This window comes from Rhipicephalus sanguineus, unplaced genomic scaffold (genome assembly GCF_013339695.2).
Source record: "Rhipicephalus sanguineus isolate Rsan-2018 unplaced genomic scaffold, BIME_Rsan_1.4 Seq433, whole genome shotgun sequence".
Taxonomy (NCBI): domain Eukaryota; kingdom Metazoa; phylum Arthropoda; class Arachnida; order Ixodida; family Ixodidae; genus Rhipicephalus; species Rhipicephalus sanguineus.
The window spans coordinates 1-27,241 of record NW_023615247.1 but is presented as its reverse complement, the minus strand read 5'-3'; the positions used below and the strand labels follow the sequence as shown (position 1 = coordinate 27,241).

The window sequence follows — 27,241 nt, the reverse complement described above, 5'->3', positions numbered from 1 at the left end:
TGCTGCAAGGCTGATACCTGTTCAGCCATATTTATTAGTATAACACTCACAATGAATGGAATCACTTGCCATTTAGTATTGCTAGTATCATGGATCCAAACAAACATTATGCCACTCTTTGCCATCCTCAATTGCCTTCTCTTGATGCCCATCAATTGTAAACGCTACATTGCCAGAGGGGAATGCGCTTGATAAAGTTACCTCTTTGATCATTAAAAATGGTTTGTCCATGGCTGCCACAGGTGCTAGCAGTAAGGTCCTTTAGAAGACCCCCTTGAATGTATGTGCAGCTCCAGTGGAGACTGCAGTGTCGTGTCACCGGCGAGGCAGTTGCCGTTCAGTGCTACACTGCCAACGGCCTGTGGACACCGACACTTACCTGACACCCACGCAACGCAAGGACCGTGAGCTGCGACAGTTGCGTGCCGCCTTGGCACGAGCCACCACAGAAGCCCGCCTGCGTGACGAACGTTTGCGTGAACTTACAGCACAGCTACAGTCTCTGCAAACTTCACAGGCGAGTGTTCCATTGTTGTTGTTATTGTTTTGTTCTGGGACTGCTAACCACATCAGCTTACTAATTAAATGAAAGAGCATGGTGCCACATGTGCCATCAAACTTGAATATCACTCCATGACACCTCCCATGTTAGCTTAGCTGCAAGGTGTCACATTGCTTAACTTGAGGACGCGAGTTCGGCTCCTGGTGGTGGCGGCTGCGATTTGATAAGGGCAAAATGCAAGAACACCCGTGTACTTAAAGGAGCACTGACATCAAATTTACGCATGTCAAGATTTTTGCATACACGAGTAGTTATCTACCCCCTAGTAGCGATTCGCGGCCGAAAATGCAACTGAGGGACGAATAACTATCTGTTTATATTTATATAACCGGTATCTGGCACGATTCAAAACGGCCGGCAAGCCGCCATTCTTAGCGCTGGCAGTGCTCCCTCGCGGTCAATTCCAGACCGCGCCCCAGTTTACCACTTGTACAGAAAGGAGTGACGTGAGGATCAGCTGCTCAGCTAACATTTCGTCTGCTAGGCGCGCGCGTTCAGTCATGCCTTGTCACCAGCATCGCCGTCGTCGCCGTCAAAAGTGTCGACTAGCGTTGAAGACGGCATTCTGGAACTTAAAATCACCGCGATACGCGACGTCGTGAATCATTTTCGCTTCGACGCTTTGCAAAACGATTCAAAAATGGACGCTGTTCCAAGCAGCAACGAGGAGGTGCCCGGGGACGCACGCTTGGGCCATACTCGCTGGTGTGTCTCAATTAGCTATATCAGAGAATTTTAGCGTGCACAACATTCCGGTATACGCAAAGGGGTCTATGGAATATCGGCATAGCGAATGCACACCAGCGGACAAATAGAATACGATAGGTTTCTACAATAACAATTCTGCGCCACCAGATGGCCCCACCTATCTGGCCTCTCACGGTTACGGCTGCAGTAACCCGGTATTACGCTAGCGTAAGGAAGTCCACGGACGAACTAACATTCACTAATAACGCTACATACGTGTTACTTGTTAGCGATGATATTTATCTATAGGCTGCTCCACTTCGATAACTTGTGGTCGTGTTGGCGTGTACCGTACGTGTAATGAAACGCCACGCACTTTCCGCTTTTTCCGCGCCTCGACGAGCAGGTCCATACTACGTAGCGGTTCCCCAATGTGCTGGCACGTAGTCGCTCCGATTGATCGCACTCGCGCTGAGGATCACACGACAAATCAGTCGATACGACACGATGAATCACAGGCACGGATCGGGACAGCGAGGAGAGCCACTGGCTGGGAGTGAGAGCCGGTGAGAGCGTTGCCTGGCGTCGGCGGCACAATAAATACACTCAGATCGTCGACGTCATGTTACTAGCGTATCGTCACTCAGGATAGTATGGTCGGAATGTATCACACTTGTTACGTAGCACTAGTGTCGATGTCGCAGCGTGATCAATCTTCCGTTGAGCTTTCGTACGCTGTTTGCCCTCGAAATAAAATTACTTCCGCGTGACGGACGCCATTCAAATTTGGCCAAGGAGACCTATGCCTACCGAGCAATCAAATGAAGGGCACATCTCGACTTTGAAATTTGATGTCAGTGCTCCTTTAAATTTAGGTGCACGTTAGCGAAACACCAGGTGGTCAGAATTAATCCGAGTGGCCCACTACGCCATGCCTCATAATCATATTATGGTTGTGATATTTAAAACCAGAGAATGTCTTAATCACTGCATGACCTTGAGCACTATGTAACACTATGTGATGAGGAGTGCCAGTGGCCGAGAGCAAATGCTTTGTGCTACTGTTGTATCACCATTTCAAATGGTATTCTTGTTGGTCTGGGAAACATTAATTTTCATTAATTTGATTTGTACCATGCTTCTAAGACATGCATTGTGTGGTCTTCAGCACTAAGTGCCAACACACATTGTACTCACAGAAAAGAACTCTTGTTTGTAGTAAAAGGCGCATGCTAGTTCCAGCTGCTTTCAATGATAACTTATTTTCTTCACTGAGCCTTTTTTTTACTTTGGCATCATGGGAAGTGAGCTCAGTTATATCCAGATACAATGGGTGATATATCTTTCTATTCACCAATCCAGCTTGCAAGATACTAGCCTTGTTGGTGACATGTGTTTCCTGCACGATCATGACCTCTTGCAAAACGAATGAGAAGTCATTGTGCTTACTAGTACTACCACCTCTAAGTTTACTGGTGCTTGTCACCTGAAAAGCAGCACTAATAAGAAACCAAATCGGGTGCCGTTGCACGGCACGGGCAGCACAGAATGCCAACTACTCTGCGTAAACTAGTGCACCATGCGGCGTGCCTGTTCTCCCCTCCCACTCTGCTGCTCTGCATGCGAGGAGAATTTCATTGTCTTGAAGTCCTTTATATCAAGGTTTGACTGCAATTGCATCAGCCTACAAGGAGTCCTAGAAACATTTTAAGGTTGAGAGTATATCACGCACTCATAGGAACCAGGCCGTCTGATACTTTCATACATATGATGGGTCTGTTGGACCCACACATGATGGCCGACGGTTAGAAAAGTCATCCGAACATTGCACTCGATAATCTTCTAGGTGGCACTGAGTCATGCTCAAGCAAATGATTCGCTGCAGGACTCGTCGGTCGGGGGTTCTGCCGCAGAAGAGCGTGCTGCAGAGGGTGTCTCACTGGGTGACAGCGGTGTGAGCAGTGACGTGCTGCCCTCGCACCCCGAGAGTGTGCTAGAGGAAGAGGACGGCAGTGGAGCACAGGCAGAGGCAGCCTCTGGTGAGTTGAAGGACACGTTACAGGCAATGTGGAATTAGGCTGGTTTGTTGTGCACTGACAGGAGGAGATAAAAACTTGGTTAGGTTGTTAGTCAGGGACACGTTTCAGTCCTCTTTTCGTCACTTTGTTGTACTATTTCCTTCAAGTTCAGCTTTTATTGCACTTTCCTTGGAGAGTTGACTGGATTCTTACGACAGTCAACCTTGAACCTTTTCACAGAACTTGCATGTCTCGTGTGTCAGTGATGAGGAGACATACTGTGACTTTTCATTGTTTATCTGCTACCCTTAGGGCCGATAGGTGGATGGGAAAAACCAGATCCTCACAAAGAGTTTTGGGCTGTGATGCCTTCTGCATTGACCTTCAGTTTGAAATGCCATGCTCCCATATGGGCACTCTTGTCTGTGCTGTCTCTTTCATCGTGTTCCATTAGCTGTCACAGCCCTTTTTTCTCGCAAATTGTTGTGTAACATCTCGTAGTGCTGTGTAGCTTAATTGAATAACCAATGCAATCGCTACTGGACGGTTACGAAAGGTGGGAATGGTCATCCTTCATTTGAGTGGGATACAACCCCAGAATATGCAGGTTGTTTCGGAGCGTAATGTGCTTTTCAGACGTTTTGTGCTATAAAAACATTCGTGTGTCATAGTGTCACGTAATATTACGACATGCAACATCTTGTAAATCTTTTTTAATGTTTCAAACTGGTGAAATTATTTAGTTACTTTTATGTTGCAACGATAATATCTCTGCTTGCATGACTAAAATATTTCTTCTTATTGAATTTGCTGGCCATATGGTTATCTGTACATTGTAAGCACATTTCGTGCGTCTTTTTAAACATGAAAGTGTGTTTTTATTACGATCAGTTTTCTGAAAATTTTCCGAAGTTGTAAATGTAAACAAGTCTCATACTTTTCTGGTTGTTCTTTTACAGCTCTAAATATTGCTTTACTTGAGCATTCATTCCCTCGTGGCATTTGAACTTTGCTTCAAGGCAGCGAAACACTTTGCACACGACATATATGTTTCTGTCAAGTTCAACTCAAAGGTGTTGGCAGTTCACGCTTAGGATTCTCATAAGTATCACTCACTGTTTTAAAAGCAACACCAATTGTTTTACATCCTGGTTGATTAGCACAGTAACTGAACGGGTGTTTTGTTCTCTTGGCCCTTTTTCCGCTCTACATTTTCCATATACAGTAGACTCCCATTAAGATGAACTCGAAGGGACCGCGGTCATCTGTTCGTCTTATCAAGAGTTCAGCTTATCAGAAGTGCCCCCAAAAAAGAGATGCTAACATGCCAAGTGCATCCAAAGATGTTACTTGAAAACACTGAATGGAGTAGACTTACAATGGGGGCAAAAAGACAAGAAAAAGCATTTATTTGACTCATCTGGATAAAAACTATGCCTTCAAGCAGAGTATTTACACGAATCGTATGAGCAGCTGATTTCGCGGGTTCAAAAATGAGAAATTTCATGAAGATACTGCTACCACATTTTAATGATAAAACTGTAGCACGCTCCTATGTTGACGATTACAAAAAGAGAGAGAGAGAAAGAGAGAAGCTCAATTTTCCTTCAAATAATGTAAATTTATTGTCCTGGCAGTTCCTTTCCTTCTGTGAGCCTGTTTTGCTGGCTCTAAGATCACTTCTGGATACGCCTCGGTCGCGTGCTGTTGCCTTGACAAAGTCATGATACGCTGAGTTGCTTAAGCAAGTCTGCAAGGTTTTCTTCGAGGTCCGAATATTTTCTCGTTTTCGGCCCGTAGTAACTTTTCCTGATCTACGGGCGGCTGAAGATATCCCATTGCTCTACTCACGGTCACAAGCCTCGCGCACACGAAAAAGACACGACGCAGCTATATTCAGTGTACAAAATAGGCTTCCCTTGTGGTGCACTTCCATAATCAAAATGGCTCATCACAATTTGCACTTCACTGGGAACAGATACAACGCGCACAGGTTCTACACGAACCAACGCGAGCTGACCACAAAATGTGCTCGGCCGCCATTGTGTGACGGCGATGACAATGGACCTGACCCCCCTGACAGCAAACGGGGTTTCGCTTTCGTACTCGTTTGTAATGCACAGACAATTTTTGTTCCCGTTGTCGCTTTTTCTTTATTTTTTTTCCCTTCACTCCCCTTGCGTTTGCCCCTCTGACCCCGGTGGAGGGGCCCCAAGCTCTTGTGTTCTTCTGTTCCCCTTTGTACTCCAGCTGGGAAACCAAAGACCAGAGGGGGAATACAAAAGGATGCAATGGCTTGGGGGTCCCAGTTGTAAATCCCCCACTATTTTTGTTGCTTTCTTTGCTGATAAAGCCCACACCTCCCCCACCCACAGGCTGGTGGTGAGGGGGATGCCGGCTTTATCCACTGAACTTCCTTTTTCTCGGTCGCCTGAATGCCCCACCAAGACTGCAGTGTTCGTTTCGCAGAATCGCCAGCGTTGTCGATCACCGCGAAAGTTCGTCTTAACAGAAGAGTACAGTTGGGTGGTTCGTCTTAAGTGAATTTTTTTCTATTGAGTCTATGGGAAACCAAACAAACGGTTCTCTGTTGTTCGGCATAAGCGAGAATTCGTCTTAACAGAGTTCGTCTTAATGGGAGCTCACTGTATATTTGATAGTAAGTAGGCAGTGCAATGATAAGTGCCATTTTGTAGTGGCATTCAATGTTCCATGACATTCCAGCTCTTTGTTTGACCACTCTTGATCTATTCTAATCTTCATCATCCCCTGAATTCCTGTCTTGTTTGGCAATATATCATATGTTTATCCTATCACTAGACTGTAGCACCTATTATATATTTAGTATTCAACAAAATAAACATTTTTCATCTTTGGTGCTCCGAACAAATAAATAAGGTCCTACGTGAGTTTAGACTGTGTTTCAGGCTTTTTGGAAAACACTGCCATAAATGTTCATTAATTGGTTAATCGACAAAAAACTCTCATCAATAGTGATTAATGGCTAAGTCAGAGAATGATTAATCATGAATCGATGTTTAAAAAATAATTGGTTTTCCTTGTTTTCTGCCTCACACGCGCTGCCAGAAATCCGTTATGAGACTGGTGAAGCTTGCCCGGTCCTGTAACAATCGATGTGTCTCGTCACTCGACTTTGCATCGCGTACACTGCAGGGTTGCCCGAGAGAGCTGCGAGCGGAGACTCGGAGGACTCGACCGAGTCGCTCCCCGAGGAACGGCGCCATTCTTCGGAGACGCTGCGCCGCAAGTACCGACAGCTGAAGCATCGTTACGAGCAGCGCACCGAAAGCCTGTTGCAGATGCTGGGAGACCTGAATGCCAAGTGCGTAGCTGCGTCGTCACACTGCCACGGTTGAGAACAGAGTGAAGTTGTTGAGCGCATTAATTGTCATCATCGTCAGCCTGTTTTTATGTCCACTGAAAGATGGATGCCTTCCCAGTTCACGAGGACAGCTTGATGGGCTAGTTGGTATTGCATCTTGGAATTACTACAGTGCACACAGATTGGGATAGAGTGAAGGAGAAACAAGGCACAGCTCTAAAAACATTGTCTTGTCTCTTCTTCGCTCTCTTCCCATTTGTGTGCGCTGTAACCTTCACCTAGTTTACCCAGTCCCTGTCTCACGTGAGCCGATTCCATTTTAAGTGCGGAGCACTTTAGGGGCCCGGGCATTCTTATGCTGTAGTCGCTTGGCGTAATGCAGGCAAAACCACGTATAAAAATAGAAAAAAACCAGCAAGCAAGTAAGAAATAGGTAGAGAGAGAAACAAAGGGAAAAAATAGGAAGAAAAACAGAAATAAATAGAAATAAAGAGAGAAAAAAAATGGAAAGGGAGAAAAATGAAGGAGAGGAGGAAAGAAAGAGAAAATATAAAGAGAAACAAAGAAGGCTGCCCAGCTCTGTACTTCCTTCAGGCTTGGCACCCCTAGTGCAAATACGCCTTATTTTTATGCCTGCAAATTTCTTAATTTTATCACAAACCTAACGTACCCTGGCCACCTTGGCAGCATTTTGTATCCCTTGGTTTTCATTCTGTTGCTCTAACTGACCACTGGTTATCTGTCCAACGCATTAGGTGGCCCATTTTTTTCTCTTAATGTCAACTAGAATATCGCCTACCCCTCTTGTTTCTCTTACCCACTCTGCTGTCTCCTTACCTCTTGATGTTATGGCGGTCATTTTCCATTTGAATCATCGGCCACTTCATGCTCCTCACCCGTTATCCTCAGAGTTTCACCCTCATATGTTAGTACTAAAAAAATGCATGGATTTTACATTTGCTTTAGGAACAGCAGTAAGCTGCCGTTCATGATTTGCAGATGCCTGTTGTATTCACTCTAGCCCATTTTTATCCTTCAGTCAATATCCATCTTTGGCTTGCATACTTAATACGAGGTCTAAACCATCTTTTGAAAGCACATAATTAGCAGTCAGAGATAGTGCCCACGATTTATTGCTTGCACAACCTATTTTACTTCTTAGTTTCTTGTTTGCGTTTCATTTGTCCATGACTGTACCTGCACAGTGCATGTTAGCAACGATTGCCTGTTGCCAAGTAACTAATTTTGGTTACGAGAAAATCTAACGAGTTTCTGGATGGTATGTGGTTGATAGAGCATTAAAAGGAAACATAAGTTGAAGCTCAGAGCCCGCAAATGAGAGGACTGCACTATGTGCAAGAAAGACATGCTACTCTGCCTGAAAAAAAGGGCTCCGTCTGCCGGCATGGTTTCCACATCGGACATCTATTGTGGAATTTCGGTTGCTGCCTCGACGCTTCGTAGACAACCATCAACACACTACCGTGGAACAATAACAATAGTGGTTCCTTCTTTGCGACTAACCTGTCTTATCTTGAAGCCAACTTATAGAAGCTTGCTGTAAAAATACGATTCTTTCCTTTGCAAATCACAGTTGCATGTGAAAGGGCCTGACACTTTTGCACGTGCAATAACATGCCTGCCATGATGCACCATTCAGGCTGATTTGTGCGTAACATGAAGCAGTGGGCACAAAACAAGGCGTCATGCAAGGCCTCTCCATTGTCCGGCATATGTAGTATTCTGGCAATCAGAGGCCTACTTGATGTCCTCTTGAATGCATGTGCTTTTGCATTATGGTGCTGTTTCGTTACATTGTATGATGATAGAAAATGCTCCCTCTTTAGGAAATCTGAGAAGATTGCAGTGCAGAAGGCCACACTAACTAAACACACGAGAGCTCCTAAACTGATGTTAAAAACAGCACCACTAAGGACAGAAGGGAACTCTCCCATCGTTTGTGCTGTTTTTATTTTTAGCTTTATGTGACCAACAGAAAATTCTCCTGAGGCACACATTTGCAGTGTGGAGGAATTAACTGCTGACTAGGTATTTCATTATAACCAAGCACTACAGAGATGCCTAGGCCCACAAATACTCTAATGTGATGTTCTTTTTTGTTTGTTTTTTTAAAGAACACTATCAATGTGAAGAACACCTCTCTAGCAACATGGCAATTGGCTCTCATTCATTTGATACTTTCCTTCCCTTAAGGTCAGTTTACGATGAAATGAAACTGTGGTGAAGGGCTCCTTTAAAATAACAAGGATCTCCACAGATGGATTAATTAGGTCATCATCGTAGGCAATGTCCTAATCTTTGAATCTGCTGGCTAATCAAGTGTGTGCGCTTATCAAGTGGTAGCAAAGACACGCTTCTGCAATTGCACGGTGCACATGCATACACTGATTAAATAAATCATTAATTTGCAGGAGGTGTCTGAGTGATAGTTGTGCCACCAGAAACTCATTATGTAATCGTGCCTCATTGTAAGTACACCAGGAAAGCCATTGCGTTTATTTTCGTGGTGATGGGTTATCGCAAAACATTAGTACAAATTCCCTGCTCGTTGACAGAGTGAACAAATTAAAGGGAATGGATAGAGGGGCTTGTTCTTTTCTAAGACAGAACTGTGTGAAGCCAAAACACAGCGAAGCTAAGGAAAACAGAGTGGGTGTTATCTGTAGTTCCTTTTTTTAAAATTGAAATGTAATAATTATGAAAGTAAAGGGATATGAAAGTGGACAGCAAAACAACTCTTTGCTAGTAAGGACTGAAGCCCATGTATTTCACACCTAAAAATACCCAAGAGAGTGGACGGGGAAATGAATGCCACCATAGCAGAATTGGCAGTGTACCGTGTGTGTAATGCAACCGTTGTAAATTCAATTCTTACCAGCAACCAGGTATTTGTATGGTGCTAGTTCCTAGTGACATAATGTTATAGAGCAGAGGTTGACCTATTGTGACCCTGAAGTAACGCCATAATAGGTGTTATGAAAGCCGGTTTAATAAAAAAAAACTGATAAAGAGGTAGTAATTGTTCTAGTTAATGGTTGTATAGGATAGATAGGCTCATGAGGAGTGAGGGAAATGTTTACATAGTCCTGTGGATAGTTAATTAAAACCTACTCAAAAGGGCCACTTACACACTGGAGAGAGAATGAGAAGAGGAAGGCAGGTAGTAGCATACCAGATAATAGTATCTGGTATGCTACTCTGCACTGGGGTGGGGGAAGAGGGGATTGGAAAGAGAGCAGATGGAGAGACATAAAATAAATAAGAAAAAAAAAGCAATTGCATATACACACGAGAGCATTCCACTCAGAGACTAGCAGAGCTCAGGAAGCATAGTAGCGCTTGTACGTGCACCCTGAAAGCACAGAGAGTGCCTATAGGTCTGCAGTAAGTGAACATAGGAAAGTGACGTTTGGTGGGTATATAGTACCAAAGTGCTGGGCTGGGAAAGAACATACTTACCTTGCGTAGTATAGTACTTAAGTAGGACTAATTGAGGGTCTCGTTAGGCCATAGAATGTCTTTAGTTCGTTGCAAATAGAGCTAGGAAGACTAGGTTTGGGGTGCAGATACATGCGCAACAGTAGGCTGCTCTCAGTTGAGGGTAAAGGAAGGGGTGAAGTCACTCGCTGCATCCGCATGTAGTGTGTGCTGCTCCCTCCGCTCTCGTGGTGGTGCTCGGTGGTGTCTGCCACACCTGCATGCGCTCCACTGCGCTCACGCCACACGCGTGTAAGGCACATGGCGTGTGTTTCTCACCGTGCTTGCGTGATGGCACGCACATTGTGCCCTCCTCCTCTTTCTTCACTGTTCTCTTCTCATTCGGCGTTCTCTTGCACCGATGTATTTGGACGTGTCAGCAGTCACCTGGCCGGATCCTGAAAGGCACGTTTGCACTACACCGACATGACACCGATGAAGACACGACACAGGTGCAGATGATCTGTGGACGAGCTGGTGGCTGATGATCTAGCCATACTATCTGGCCATACTAGGTCGATACCAAGGCTTCCAAAGACAGTGTGTAATTCTAGCGCAACATGATGGCAGATCAAAAACACCATCAAAACACATTGCCCGACTTGTTATCGGGTTGTATGACATACTGCCGCTAGTAAAAAACATACACAGAAGAGAGACACAAACAGGACGACATATGGGCGGCATTGGTATTGCTTGCTGTATGATGTACTTGTTGTCGGGAAGTTGTCGTGAGAGCCGGGACCGAGCAAAAACACACCTTGCCCAAATCAAATGTGCAGTGCTTCGAACCTCGGAAGGGGCGATCATGGGGGAGATAATGGAGGCCCCTGCGATAGCCCCAGGCAAGTGGGGCATTGGCCGTGCACGCTTCCTGTGTGACAAGAGAATTGGCTGCCAGCGCAACAAGACGCTGATGGCATCTTTGCCATACAGCTGCCAGACTGCTGCCATCATTCGAATGTAAAAAAAAAAAAAATTCGCGCAGCTTGCACTAAGTCGTGCAAGGCTGGGTCACAACAGAGCTGGTCCTGGCTGGGCTAGGCCTCTCATATCTCTCTTTCCCACCCATTGATATACTGTACTATACTGTACATGGCTGTGCTTGCTCTCTTTTTTTTGCCATCCTTTTTTTTTTGTGTTTGTGTCTTTTTATCTCTTTATCTGTGTCTATTTCTTTATCTGTCTTTCTTCCCTTTCTTTTTCTCTTTTGTTCTCTTTGTCTTTATTTCTATGTCTGTCTTTCTCTCTCTCTCTTCTCCCCTCCTCACCCTCCCTTCCCTTTCCCACCCCTTGCTATGCTATACTATACAAGACTATGCTATGCTCTGCTAGCGTGTCTGGATAGCCAAGTGGTTACGACGCTCGCCTTCAGATCGTGGGTGCACGGGCTCGAATCTCGCTTCGCCAAGAAATTTTTCGCCAACAATTTCTCTCTTTTGCTTTCTTTCTCTTGCTTTCTCTCTTTATTCCTCTCTCTTCGTCTTTCACCCATCGGAGTTATTGGACCCACGCCAGACAAATTGGCACACGTGTTCTGGTAGCAAAGCGGCAGAGGAAGGCGACGAAGAAAAGGACAAAGAGAGTGTGGGCTATGTCATGATGATGATAATTTTCTATCTACGACACACGGCAAACCTCAGCCATAACAGCTCTGCTGTAATACAGACTTCCTGCATCAGTCCGCTGGCGGAAATTGGCGTGGTGTCGGTCTAGTGCAAATGCACCTGTAGGAATGAGACTTGCGCTTGGTTGTGCTTGCTCCGTACACACTCCACATATAGAGTTGTCTTCATAATGTCTCTTTAATGGCAAACTAAAAGTTTGCGATCCTTCTTCTCAAAGCTTGCTGAAGGGGTACATTCCACCCAGAGTTGCCATCACAGGAAGTCAACCCAGCTAGTGCTATTCCTTCCCTTAACGTGGCTAACGACACGTAAAATTTTTTTCAATTAACTTTCTTTCCTTTTACTTTCATAATTACTACTCATCTATTTAAAATGAAAAAAGATACTAGGAACGCCCCCTGTGCTTTCCTTGACTTCACTATCTGTTCGCTTCATTTAGTAAGAAAAATTATATGAAATAAATGAAGTAACCCAGCTACGCATGCACAAGAAGAAAAGACAGACACACGTCTTCTCTTATTGTGTATGTGTCCAAGAAGCTGGGTTACTTCGTTTCTTTAAGTATCTACCAACAGGCCCAGCAACACATTCTTCTGTTACATGAAATGTTTCAGTCCCATGTAAAAGCCGTGCTTCGCAAAAATCTTAGAAAAAAAAAACGCCAGGCCTGCGCGAGTATACTCGGTTTGCCTCTTTAAATCAATCCTTGCCAATTGTGATACATTTCTCGTAAATAAAAAATAATGTGGGTGTCCCCCCCCCCTTTATGGAGAGAACATACCAGTAAGTATAATGGGCAAAAAACAGTGCGCAGACGGACGGGAGGAAGAAAGAGATACACAGAACATCTTCGTCCCGTCCATCTGCGCGCTGTTTTTTGCCCATTATGTATCACCAACCAGCCCAACTTTCAGTCCTGCTGCAGTAAGTATAATTGTAGTGAAATTTTCGACAAAAGAGGGAGTCAGTGTCGGCTCGTGTCTCTTTGGCAGCATCTCAGCAGCGCAGCTATAGTGAGTCAGCGTGCCATGTGCGCATGCTATTTGACAGAAGAAGAAATTCAGGAGTTCTTGACTAATTCAGACTATGAATGAAATGAATAATTAGTGTCTCAGTGGCTCTCAATTAATTGGTAATTATTTATTAAAAATGAATTATTACTCTAATTGATTTATTGCTTGTATTGAGTGCTACTTTTATTCTGTTGAGATAATCCCCTATAAAAATGTTTACATGTCCTTAATAGCAACCTACTGCATTGCTAACAGAACATTTCCACATAAAGTGCAGAAAAAAAACAAAACTGCATGGTGCGTGCAGTAGGGCCAAAAAAACCCGGCAGTGAAGGTGTTGATAAACGAGCGCTGGCACTCAGCTGTCCCTACAAGTAGGGCATTGGCACAGTGTATGTGGTTTAGCTTCATTTACTGCTTCACTGTTCTGTTACAGCACAACCATCAACTTTAACATTCAGCGCTTGTTGTTTAGCGTGTATCCGCACGACGGACTTCTCCGCGGAAATCTCTTCTGCGGACGATCGTTCCGCCGCCCGTCCGGCTGCGAAGCACATCCAGACAACGGACAAAGCGAGTAGACGGACGCGCCGAAGAAAAAAATATGGCGGCACTGTCTGAAGCGAGAGCTGCCCGCTTCGAATCTTTAAGCTCTTCGTCGCGCACTGCGTGGGCTGTTAGTCCCAAACTGACAATTGTGTCGGCTTTAGGTTTGTGTTCTCAAGCTTCGCCAGCAACGTATTCATGACAATTGGGTACTGTTTCCGAGCGCTGTACTCGTTTTCTGAGAACTGTAGGCTTAGCGAGTGCCTCTATTGGCAGAACATGAGCTTGGTGATTGGGATAGCGGAAAAGACTGATTTCGTCCGTCGTGTGAATACACGCTTACCAGCACTTTTCCGTGTTAACCAGCCCTCTTTGTCTAGTTGTGTGCATTCTATGTCCTTCAGTATCATGAACGAACTTGTCCAGCAACAAGTTTTATTCATCTTCAACGGCTTGTAGTATTTCATCCTCGACACTTTGCAATTTTTGTTCACCAAGCAAAAAAAAAATACACAGTGCATGCCAGCATGCTATTCAGTTGCACCCATTTGTTTTCCTATTGGAGCCACTCGCTTACACTGTTTTGAGGCAAAGAGGCGTAAGCCCATAAAAAGATTTTCAATGATGTTTTCTTTTTCAAAATTTCCCATACAGATTTTTAATTTACCACTGCTTTGTTTATGTGTAAATTTTACTGAAAAATATACTATGCACTGCCCATATCACTCAGTGTAACACTTTACGTTGTTACACGCCTAGTTTGTAAGGGAAAACAAATTAAAATTACACTCTATAGTCGGGTACAACTTTAGAAGGCAGCGGCGTTTCCACCTCAAAGGCGGATGCACACGAGCCTCCACCAAGAGGCGCGCACTTCAGGTGATGTCATGAGCCGGACGGCCAGTTACCCCGCCGACGGAGAACTACTATTTCTTTAGTCGCGGAGGCAATTGGCTGCTGCGTTTCAGTCATCTGGGCGGGACCTCTCCTGTCTTTTAAAGTTGTACCCGACTATAGTGATTAATTGAAACCCATTGTGAATGTCATATTTCCAATACTGCAAACACCAGAGTGATGCAGACGTGCAGATTTCCTGTTTTTGTTTTCTTTTTGTTTTTTGCTATCATGGCAAGCAATAGCACAGTGTTTTACTGAACAATCTGGATAATGAAATGCGACCCAATTTGAACAGAGAAAAAGCAGTGGCAAGTACAAAATAGTTTTTAAAAAATGTTCTTTTTTTGCTTTTAATAGAAAAACATTGGCCACTGTAATTTACAAATGCATTAGTCCTCAAGTATAGGAACTTCCAAGCTACTGCAAAATTCACTTGCTTAATGACCAAAATCCAAACCAAACTTGTTAATTAATTCGTTGGGTGCATTGAATGAAAGTATTTCAAAGGACCAACAATGTAAGGTGGCAATGAGTTTTAAGATGCGGTGTCCATTTTATGAACGTATCTAATTCAAGTCAATAAGTACATCATGCTATCACAAAACGTTAGCACATCTTTAGTGGTAGGGAAAGGATGAAGTGCAGCCACAGATATAGTGTAATGCAATGACTGTGCTTAATTAGATTTTTTTGCATTCTCAGTGCACTCGGCGTTGCTGCTTTTTCTTTCTTTAAAGTCATGTTTTGACCTACTAGGTGCCTCACCAACTAGCTAGGCAAACTAGTTGCCTCACCTACCAGCTACACAAACTAGTTAAAGCGGCACAAACTAATTGTTTGCACTGCTTTAACAATAATGGAACCATACCAACTAGCCCATTTGTCAACCTTGCCAATTAGCTAATACCACAGTCATTGGAGAAGGTGCAGAAGGATTCAATAATACAGAAAGTTGAGCTAGTTGGTAAGGATTCTTCAAAGAGAAGGCAAGGCGCGCAAACACGGACACAGGAGAAGAGAGCAAAAAAAAAAACAGGAACAGTGTTTGTGTTTGCATGCCTTACTGTCTTTTGTGATGCAGGCTTCAAGTATCTTTAATGAATGACCAAGGTCATTGACAGAGCTGTTTGCTTTTTCTGTTTGGTTTGCTTTTTTGTGTGTTCTTGCCTTGCTCGCAATTTGTGTTGCCGTTTTGTTGTGTTTGTGCATGATCCAGCTGTTTAGTTGTGTGGCATGCCTGCCTCTTGCATGATGGAAAAAACAGCATTGCGGAGAGACAGCCATGCGAGCCACCACCAGGCCCGTCTTCCAGGCAGGCAGATGCGCTCTGGCAGCACGTGTCCACATGCCAGTCGACATGCATCACCAGGTGCATTTCCTTTCTTCTCTCGGACCACTGGCGCACTCGGCTTTTGAAACATTGAGGTCAACACTTGTGAGGAAGTGCAAGGTGATACAGATTGCACTCCCGTTCATTCGGCCTTGTTGGGATCAAATCAAATCGGATCATTTTACAGCGAAAGCTGTTATGAGATCATTTCTCCGGCCGTTTTTGGAGCCGTAGTTGTCCGCCGCCGCCGCCGCCGCCGCCGCCGGTGTCCGTAACCAGTATCGCTCGAAATAAGAAAAAAAACTAAATAAGAAAAAAATTCCAGGATGGAACGAGGTTCGAACCTGGGCCCTCTGCGTGGGAGCCCAGTATTCAACCTCTGAGCCATGCCGGTGCTTGAAACTGCTTTGCAAAAAGGTCCTATACAGGCTTTATGTCGGGAAGGAACCACATTAGCATATGCAATATAGCGTGGTAGAAGATTAAAATAAGCACCAAGCGTCGCACAACGCGAATTCTGTAACCAGGCGTCAAACAATTGCGAATTGCGCAACGAGCAGGTTGTTGAATGCTTCCAACCCATTACAAAAGGGCTCTGCCATAATTCTTCATCGTGATCAGGCGCAGAATCAACAAAGTGCGCATAATCCCTTACATGCGTTAGCAGGTACCAACGCTCTCTGTAGAAAGACGAAAACGGCACAGTGCCTGCTGCCCTACTTCTAAAAAATTACAATTATTTATGGCGTAGTGGGTTCCTCGCAAGTGCACTTGTATTGGTTGCCAAGGAAGCCCATAAGCGCATGATCCACTTCCTCGGGGTCTCAGTAAGATTACAATGATTTATAGCGTAGTGGGTTCCTCGCAAGTGGACTTGATTGGTTGCCAAGGAAGCCCATAAGCGCATGATCCATTACCTCGGGGTTTCAATAAAGTTCTTCGCCCCCCCCCCCCCTCCCGTCTCTCTTCCACGTCAATGTATACAGCATGACGGGAGAGGGAAATAGCGATCGGGCGTCACCCAATGCAAATTACAACTGGTGGGCCGTTTAAAGATTCCAACCCATTACAAAGGGCTGAGCCATAATTCTTCATCGTCATCAGTCGTCACGTCAACAAAGTGCACATAATGCCTTACAGACGTGTAGCTGGTGACTCGCTTCTCCATAGAATGACGAATAATGGCTTAGTGGGTGCTTCCCAACTTCACAAAAATTTTGATTTGTGGCGTAGTGGGTACCTTTCTAGTGTACTTGTATTGTAGCCCCAAGAGAGCTTAACGGGCTCTAGAAACGCCGCTCTTCCAGCTTTCGCTGTGACTGTGCTGCGGTTTCAGCGCAGGCCTGGCGTTTTTTTATTTCCCAGAAGAGAACAGATTCTGGGGAGGTAGACTAAAACGCGTTCTTGGGCTAGTTGGTGCATGGTCTGACAAAAATTTGGAGGCACAAAGGAACAAGGACAAGAAATGACAGGACTGGTGCCAATGGTGCACCAGTCCTGTCATTTCTTGTCCTTGTTCCTTTGTGCCTCCAAATTTCTGGGGAGGTACACTAGCTAAAAGTTAAGATGGATTGACATAACGGACCAGGTGGCGGGCGGCCAAATCATGTGACAACAGGACTGAGCGTGGCCTGGCCACTTGCACCATACACGCATGCGGACCAAAATGAAAGGGAGAGAGCGTGGGCCGAGGCTAGTTCAAGCTGCCAATGATGCCGCACGCATGTTTTCAAAGAGCCGCCAGCATGCTCGGTTGCTGAAAAAGGAGAGAAACAAACGATCTTGTTGACATACCACCCCCCGCTGCTGGGTACGAGGAGCAATGGGCTGCGAAAATGTTTTCAGCATTTCTCGTCCACCCTCACGGACCTACCATGGTCTCCCCAAACCAAACGTAGAGGGTCACATGATGATGGGTCCGCTGGCAAAAAGAGCTGCTTGGTCTGTCGTGTGAATCCACCTTTATGCACAGCTTGAATCTGAGAGCCCTTCACAAGGCAACTGGGACTAGGACAGATGTTACAAAAGACATAATAGGATAAATATGACATGTTTTCGCAGTTTCATAATGTCAAAATGGATTAAGGGAATGAATAAGTTACTTATGTTAGTACATCATATACATTTTAAATTCTTAAAGGGACACCAAAGGCAAATATTAAGTCGACGTTTATTGTTAAAATAGCGGTCCAGAAACCTCGTAGTGCTACTTTTGTGCCAAGGAAGTGCTTATTTTGAAATAAAATCAGTTCCAGTGGTCCACATCGCATTAGCGCAGTTCAAATCACCCGCCTGAAAGCGATCTTTCTGACGTCGCTGTTGCAGTGCCCAACGTTGCCCACCTTTACTGCGTGGCGGCGTGCTCTGGCGGCATGCACCATTCGGGCATCCGGCAACATCATATGCATGCAGCATTTTGTCGAACTTTCTGTCAGAGCTAGCAACTTTCACGAGCGTGCAAATCTCACACGGCAGTACATGATACCGAAACTACCACTGAGATGCGACCGCATGAGCCAAGCCGGGCACCGGGCGAAGCGCAGTTCGGCGAAAATGAAACCTTTGAACCACGCGCAACGTTCTCCATGGCAACGCCAAAGATGTTCTTTTTTCCATGAATCAAACAGAAACGAACAAGCAGCATTTTATAACGTCCCTTGATGCACGGAAGGTTCTTTTTTTATTGCAGCTAGTTTGATTATGAGTGATTAATTGTAGTCGAACTCTCTCACGTCATCAGGATCATTTCCAAAATGTGCCGCTCGTGGCGCACATCGTGTGATACATTTAGCGTAATTTCTCGGTTAGTAGGGCACTGCTCTTAATAATATTGCCGTTTTAGATGTTGTCATACATTGAGCTTTCACCCTGACATAAATTGTTACTTGCTTTTAGTGTCCCTTTAAGAAGAAACATGTAGATAGATGCCATAAAAAATAATAAAGGAAAGATACAACTATCGAAATAGCCATAATTGAAAAATAATAAGCAAGATATCACAGAAATTGGTATAATATACAAATGTTGATTGTGTTGAGCAGCATTTTGCATTCTACAGAGATATAATGAAGTCGGAAAGGTATTTATACAAAAATTTAGTTCTTGATGTGTACTATAATGTACATTGTAACTCGTATAGTGTATAACAACATCATAAGATGAAACTGTTCAATTAATCCTACATGTTGTTTAAAACGAAGTGAAAAAGGAAGAGTGTGAACATTACTGATTTGTTCAGCAATGTTCGCACCACAGTTCGAGTGCACATCCAATTTTCTTTTTGTGGGAGGTAAACTAATATAGCTTGAAGTGACATTCAAGCTCCTAAACCAAGTGCAAATCAAGTGGTGTCTATTTTTTGAGTGAGAAAACAGAGAAGCACCGCTGACTTCAGTGATTCCTATGGCTTTGAACTTTATACTTGATTCTGGGGTTGTACGTACCAAAACCACTATGTGATTACAAGGGTAATCATGGTGGGCCACGTTGGAGAAATTTTGACCACTTGACATCCTTTAACATGAACCTGAGTTGAAGTAAACTGGTGTTCTCTGCCCCTTATAAAATGTAAACACTGTGGCTGGGAATTCAACCCATGGCTCAGCAGCACGACAGCTTACCTGCTGCACTACTACAGTTGGTACAGCAGCACATTTTATGGACCTCATTTGCAGTATTTTTTGTTTTGTTTTCTTATTGAAGACTGCTCATACCCACTATGCTGGACTGGCCTAGTTAAACATTGCTTTCCTCTAGTAGTTGATGCCTAGAGTTTGCTAGTTTGACTGAGGTGCTAATTCTTTTGGACACCAAGTACACATGATGTGAGTTGCTGCCGCTAGATTAACAAGTAAAATGACTTCCCCTTTAGTGTTGCTGCAAAAAAGCACAACAGGGAGAGAAAGAAACAATGTGGAACCCCTGTTTTGCTTCATGCTGTACCACTTGGTATTATGACAAAATCAACCACCCTCAAACCAAACCCTCTTACCTTTTAAATGTGATTTCATAGCCAGACTGAAAGTGGCTTGTCATCATTGTCATGCATTGACATCTGTATTCACCATCTTGTGATGTGGCAATGTCCATGACCCTGTTACAGTTTTACATTTTTAGATTGCTATCAACTCTATAATTATGGTGTAAAGCATCAGTTTATGAAGGGTGCCACAAGTATTTAATTGCAGCGCCTTTCAAATGCATGGCCTGTTCAAAGTAGGCATGAAGAAGGCCGAACACGTCATGACATGGTGGTCACGATTTGATGGTGTGTTTGGAGATGAAGTAAACCATTCCTCCATTTTGTTGGTAATTAGGCTTCTCTGATGAACGTGACAGTGCTTAGCAGAGCTTGTATGCTGGAAGGAAGGAATACGAAAAGGAGAAGGCAGGGAGGTTAACCAGACAGCAGTCCGGTTGGCTACCCTACGCCGGGGAAAGGGAAGGGGAGTAGAAAGATGGAGAGAAGAGAGAGGGGGGGAGCGAAAAAAAAGGAACTGATCATAAATGCATGACGCGTATGTGGCGGTGGCACTGTAAAAATAGTCACAAGCGCTCACAAGCGTTCACACAGGCCCGTAGTCCTTAAAAAGCAGAAAAGTGCTTTAACTGCCTTGTGGGCCGACGAGCGATGGGGACGGTGCTCCAGAAGCATCTGCACGGAGAGCGGCCGAGTCCAATCGTCGCATCGCATTAGAAAGAGTTCGTCTTTCGGAGGCAAATCGAGGGCAGCGGCATAGCAGATGATCAATGTCTTCCTCAGTACTGCTCAGTATGCTTCCTCAGTATGCTGGGGTGATAAAAATGCCAAGAGGGCGATGATGGCCAATGTACGGACAAATATTTCTGGATATTTTCGATTCATATCCTTTAGAATGCTCGCTGACTGGGCAGACATTCATTTGGCTGTTCTCCACAGGTACCTGGAGCTTCGGCCAGCATACGAGAGCACTCAGGAGCGCCTGCGCCACTTGGAGCGGGAGCTGTCTGAGGCACGGGCCGAAATTGAAAAGCAAGAGCGCTGGCACAGCGAGATGTACCTCAAGATGTACAGGTGAGGCCTGCTAGTTTGGCTGCTGCAAGGCCTGTTTCTTAGGCAGCTGTAAGCCAAAGGTTTATTTTACGAGTTTCTTAGCTTGTCATTTCACAGTTCTTCTCACATCTTTCGGTATGCATTGCACTCAAGGTGCTTGCAAGATTATAAAGAAATAAATGCACTCTTCCTCACAGCATTTCACATCTCAGGCATTTTGCCAGTGCTTTAGAATATAAAAATACTGTTCCTGTAAAGCATTTCTAGCTGCTATAATGGTCTGATGCCTTGCTGTGCTGCCTATCCGTGAACAAACACTGACAAGGAGTAACTTTCATGGAGCCAGCGGTAAAACTAGAAGAGCAGCATGGGAAAGATACATCCTAGATGAGCAAAAGCTTTTCAGTCGTGAAGCTTTCTTTCTGAGAAATATCCGTTTTCATTGTAGCTTCATGCTGCTGATGGGTACAGGTAAGCACACTTTTTATGTAGTTATTATGCAGCAAACAGCCATAACCTTATTGAAAGAAAGGGTCTCCTGTTCACGGTACGGTTCATCTTTGTTGAGTGAATGCTATAGAGCATGCGCTTACGGAAACAGCACTTCTCCATATCTTCCCACCTAACCTTTGATTTCTGTGGCAACTGATAATTTGTTCAGTTGATAATATCAGCAGGGGTGTGTGAATGTTCGGCTTTGGTTTCGAATGGAATAATTCTATTTCACTTTCCGATTCATAGTATTCGTACTTACGAATATAATTCTAAACGAACAAATAGTGGTACTATTTTACCACGTGTAACCCGCCTGGAAAAGGGATTTCGTTGCAGTGTGGGGCCACCGTGCTGCAAAACCATTCACTCGGGGGAAATCTACACTGCCATGAAGCCACACTTCAAAGTCAATCAGGGATGCTCATTACTTGTGCCCTAATAATAAAAATAATAATTTTTTTTTAAAGTTTGAACGCGTGTTATGTTGACTTATATGGGCTAAGTACGCAAATTTTAATATGTAACATATCTTGTGAAAAAGGAAGGAAATGCCGACCATAATAAAAATACCTTAAAAACAAACAAAACGTTTTGTTCCTTTGTTTACAATGCCTTCTGCTGACCAAACGAGATTCCGTCAAACCTGGATTTCATGTAACATATCTTGCCACCTCTAACTAGCACCCTACTGCTATTCAAAAGCCTGCTACTCGTTAAGGTTAGCCTAGAAATTATTGTATACTAATTGTCTGTTGATTATTTTATGGGCTTTAATGTCCCAAAGTGGCTCAGGCTATGAGGAACGCCATAGTGGAGGGCTTTGGATATTTTCGACCACCTTGGGTGCGTTAACGTGCACTGAAGCCGCACAGTACATGGGCCTCTAGCAGGATGGAGGCGAAATGCAACTGCTATGGCCGGGATCGAACCCGCGACTTTCGAGTTGGCAGCCAAGCACCACAACCACTAGACCACTGCAGCGGCCAACACTAATTACGATTCACTTTGACTTCACTTAGAACAAAAAAAAAAAACCGATATTCATACAAGCCTAACCCTAATTCATGTTTATTTTAAAGGAGATTTATATGCCATTTTCGCATGTCAGAAAAATGGTAAAGACATGCATGTGAGTGCATTTCGCAACGGCAATGAGGCAGAAAAGTTTTATACCATGTTGTCGTCTCGCAATCTCTCAGGAAGGGCCAGGAAGCAGCACAGTTTGAGCGAAGCGAGGAAGTGCAGCCCAGTCCGTCAACACTGCCATCCTTCCGGGGCGCACCCAGCACAGAGCGGCAGGCCGAGTACACCCTGCGCTTCCTCAAGGATGCCGTGTTCTACTTCCTGACGGACCGGTCCGACTGCCGGGGACACCTGAGCGCCATCCAGTCCATCCTGGGCTTCTCGGAGGCCGAGCGCGCAGCCGTGGCCAAGGCGTGGCGGCACAGGGGCCGTCTCTAAACACTGTGCCGCCAAGGTGCGTCCTTGCAAACGATTAGAAGTGTAACGGGTGCTGTTGTCTGAACGTGTTCCAGCCACATTCTGGTGCTCCAGCACTTTCGCACCTCTCCTATTACAGTTTATTAGGAAGAGGTCCCTGATGGGCATGTGTGATGCTCGAATGATTCCTGACCCTTATCAAAATGTTGACTCCAGGTACACTGCTTGTTTGACAACCTCTCATCACACATTCATCGAAAGAGTTGCACGAGAAGCAGTGACAGCGGTCGGGAATCCTTGAAACGGGAGGCTGCATTTAAAATTAAATGGCAGCTATTGGTCACACACAACCTGACCAATCACGTTTTGCATTGCACTTTGCCACCGAAAGCACGAAGACTCTCTAGACAGGCTCTTAATTTAGAATGCCCTTGAAATATACCAAAGAGTTTTTTCTTACAATTGGTGACGAGCTGCTGCAGTTCAATCATCACTGTGGTCAGTATTTTTATTTCTTTCTTTTTTCCCCGTGAAGGGCTGCCTTGCAGCATAATTTGAAAATATGAATGGCAACTCTGTGACAACTCTATTAATATTCTGTGATTATAGATGTATCTTGACCCTACTTTGTGAAGTCATCGTGTAGGTCACTGTGGATGCCAGACCGTGCATCAGAGTAATGCTGGTACTGCATACAATGCGAGTTTCCTGTCTCTTGCTATAGTACTGTAATGTTGTTCGAGGTAGCCACTGTGGGAGAGCCACATTCCATCAAGAATTGAGCCCTTTTGTTGTCGGTACTACTCACACGCAAGCCTATCAAGTTGAACAAGCTATGTCACCAAAGGCAATGTTTTGATGAAAAGATGACAGCTTTCTTTTTTTTCTGCCTGTTTAACATTTGGCTGCATGAAGTGGTAGTTGCAATGCTTGATTTATTTCTTGTTTTGAAAGTCCCCCGTCTGCTATGTGACGTTGTTATATTCCGAAGAGTGGTCAGTGTATAGCTGTTAATTTATTACGGGCAAGGCTAATCTTTTTCATAGCCTGCATCTTCTGGCAAGCCGTCTCCAGTTGAGGATACTAAAGGCATTTAGATTTCGTGCAGCAACTCTGCAAATGAAGTCTGATGTCTGAAGTGTTCTTCTACCCTTGTTGTAACGACAGAAATTAGAATGCACAGAGCCGCCGCATTTGACAACTGACAGCTACACTTCCCAGATTAGGTTTAGTGTTTCCATTTCCACAGCTGTACCTCTACGGCTCATAATGTCACAGAATGTGTGTATGTTTAATGGTAAACATAAGAAAATAGCAGAAATAAGGTGAAACATCTTAAGGGCACCTCCCTAGCACCTTTGCAAATGTAGATTACACACTGAAAGTCGGGAGGCACCACCTAAGGAGACCTTTACCAAAATAAGTTTTCAGACTGGTTCATTAGGTTGGAATGTTATGGCGTGTTATTGGACTTGTTATCATGCCTCTGAGTGGCTCGGTTCACTGCAAGAGTGGACGCTCTCGTCTTTTGCCTCGGCTAGGGTCTACAAGGGGCAAAGCCTCCTGTGTCCTTCCAACTGCTGATGAGGAAGGAACACATCATGTTCGTGTGACAAGATTCTTTTCTTTTTTTCCTTCTCTTTCTGTTTTGCTTCGTGTTGCATTCTCAGTGCTAACATTGGATGAAGAGGTGAATCCATGAGCCATGGTCAGTGACATTCCAAGTAGCATCTTTTAGGTAGGCATGCATTATGACTTCTCTCGCCAAGTGCATCTCCCACGAAAGGGAGCATGTGCAGCCTTCTGTTTTACATTCAGAGCATTTTCTCGCCATGCAGGCCTGTCATAATTTGCTGGCACGATAGCTTCTGACTGACCTACACGCCATGTTTGTTTGTTTTCAATGCTCAAAACTGGTGAGGAGTGCTACACTGATTACACGGGGTATGCATTCAACGTGCACGAATTACAAGACGTTTTTACCCGAATGTTTTCTGTTCCCCACTCGCTTACACCTGCTCCACTCGAGCATTTGTACGAGGCAAGAATTTTTTTAGCTGAGGATTAGACGCTCATGGCAGGTTTTGTCTAGTCTGCCACCTGGTGGTAGAGGATGAGACTATGTACATCAAGGAGTGTGTAGAATATTGAAGTTTGTCAGTGTCTAAGCCGTTTATTTTTAAAATTTTTACAAGTTTTGCAGCAAATGACATCAAAGATGGCATTTTTTTTAGCTTCTTCTAAACATTGGTGCATTGCCATGCGAAGCTGCGAGGTTGCTCTGTACCCAAGTTGTGATGTTCACAAACGCGCTATTGGTGCTGAGTCCTTACCCTAATCTCGATTCCTTGGGCATTGTGTGTCAGAGAAGCAAAGCATCTCTCGAGCAAACTAGCAGAACAGCAGCCTGCTCTGTTTGGCCAGCTGTCTGGTAGAGCTGGTCTGTTCACACCAAGCTTAGTGTTCAGCATGTGCACCCTGGCAGAGGTGAGCAGGCCGTACGAAATACTCTGCTCAGACGTTCTATATATCAAATCTCTTTGCTTGTTCAAATGTTCTAGCTGAAAGTGGCTCTGTTAACATATCACCATGATGGCTGAAGGAAAAACATAGTTTAAACCTCATTTTTTCAGCTTAGCTTCTAGCAAGTTTTATACGTGCAACAAAACGGGGGTGTAAGAACATCGCGTGTGAAAAAAAAAACTTTAAAAACAAATTCATTGAATGCATCTGCAGTGTACCGCATTCCTTCGTTGTAAAAACTGCTTCACTGTTTCCCAACACAAGAAACAAAGACAACAGAGACACTTACAGTGATGAATCAGTGTCGTGTGTGTTCCTTTCGTTCTTTTGTTCGTTGCGCTGGGAGACACCAAATATGGTGCTCCAACTAGCCTCTTGCTCGACCTTGGTAAAAGCTACCAGGAGATGCACAAGTGATAGGTTTCAGGAGCACAGTAGCAAAGTTAAGAATGCTGTGGGGAAATGTTGTGAGCAGGAGTGAATAGCAGAACGTGGGGTTTTGTTATGCAAATAAAAACGTAGCAGCATTTGGTGATGCATGCATCAATAATTTATCCATTTCATTATCAACGAAGAAGCTACTACAGTGAAACCTTGATGTGGCAAACTTCAATATAATGAAATTCTCAATATTACAAAGTATTTAACTTCCGTTCTTCGTGTATGTGGAAAATTGTGTATTTTTAACATCCGTATGACAAAGCACGTTTATCAGCAATTTCACTGCAGCAGCTCCTGGTAATTGAACCTTGAAGGAAGCGATGAAATTGTTCTAATTATCTGGCGCGGGTAAAATCAAGCAGGTGGCGGCACAGACGGTAAAGTGTACCTCTTAGTTATAAGGCAGCATTTCACCCAATTGCAACACTTCTTGGAATCCTAGACACACATATTTTTTATATGTCGAAAGTAGAAAATGAACTTTAGAATGACATTGTAATGACTAAACTATGTATAAATGAAATGCCCACACATTTTTCTTAGCAAGAAAGAGAAGACACCACATATTCGATGCAGGTATTTAGAAGAGGACAAAACCAGTGAACCTTATCTTCGGTTGTCCTCAGTATTAGGCAGCACTTCGTCGCCATGAAAAATAAGATATGTTGTCCTCTTTACGTTTGATAACATGTTTAATGCCCTGCATTGATCGACCGACTCAACAATGCCAAACGAGACGATGGCTCACACAAGATTGACCACTCTACTAGTTCACCCTGTAGTACATGCAAATATCTATAATGTCGACAACATGTGATGCAACTTGTTGCTGCTAGCTGCTGAACAGATGACTTATGATTTGAAAGTGCACTCGTAATCAGAGTGAAAGTGGCGATTGTGTTGCGCAAGTTGCCATCCACAGTGGTTGCCATCTTGTGATGGTGGTGAGGCTGCTGGATCTAACTATATATTATTGCAAATACTCTTTTGGTTTCATGTTACGCTGCATCACTCAAAGGATTTTCAGCCGGGCTTTCTTGAAAATAAAAGCGTAAGAATTTGTTAAATGGTGTTTTCAATATGGGACCACCCTTTTCGTGTTAAAACATCCCAGGGGCAGGTCGAAAACAGGCTACTTCGACAGGAGACGACCTTTGTCTGGTGCATTCACTGTTTCCCATACGCCACGAAGTCAGGTGCAGCTTTTAATACGATCGCCATTACGTTCACAGGAGCATCACCGGCCAAGCTCTGTTTCTCTGGTGAGGGCTAATTTCGGGATCAATATAATGAAAATTTGGTGCCATATAAATGCATGAACCAGCCAGGACTTTTGATCGAGCTTGAATTTACTGGAGCTTAGTTAACAACAGTCTACTTTATAAGGAAGCTTTGCTGCTGTTGGAAAGGAAGACCGAAGCAATAAACTGAAACTTCTGCTGGTTTTAGTGGTCAAATGATTGAGCTGCATGTATTTTTTGGATATATATACATTCATTTATTTATTTAGTTAGTCATACTCTTAAGCTTATGGCGAGGGTCGTTACAAGGAGGGTACAGTGAATGGAATTTACATAATACATACATTTCATAATGGTGAACTAAAGTGTGACAGCGTTATCTTGAAAGTGATTGTGACGCCTCAGGAATGAATGGTAGTGGTGGTTTGACATTACTAGTGAAAATTTGTTTCTTTGAACCCAAGTGGTTAGAATGGTGCAGCCTAGTGGCAAGCAAGGTTCTTCAATTATACCAGTTGCGAAGCTGCGTTCCGAAACCCGGAAATGC

The 27,241-nt window shown here is 44.2% G+C and overlaps 1 protein-coding gene across 1 annotated transcript in view; it reads left to right on the top strand.

Moving 5' to 3' along the window:
• Positions 1 to 26,270, top strand: part of LOC119377323 (protein quick-to-court) — a 34,295-nt gene extending 8,025 nt beyond the window's left edge. The window contains exons 3-8 of the mRNA XM_037646856.2: positions 291 to 523; positions 3,096 to 3,288; positions 6,442 to 6,610; positions 15,457 to 15,561; positions 20,441 to 20,575; positions 22,249 to 26,270. Coding sequence (XP_037502784.1) covers positions 291 to 523; positions 3,096 to 3,288; positions 6,442 to 6,610; positions 15,457 to 15,561; positions 20,441 to 20,575; positions 22,249 to 22,510 — 1,097 coding nt within the window. The 3' untranslated portion in view covers positions 22,511 to 26,270. The remainder of the gene's footprint in view (positions 1 to 290; positions 524 to 3,095; positions 3,289 to 6,441; positions 6,611 to 15,456; positions 15,562 to 20,440; positions 20,576 to 22,248) is intronic.
• The last annotated feature ends 971 nt before the right edge of the window (positions 26,271 to 27,241 follow it).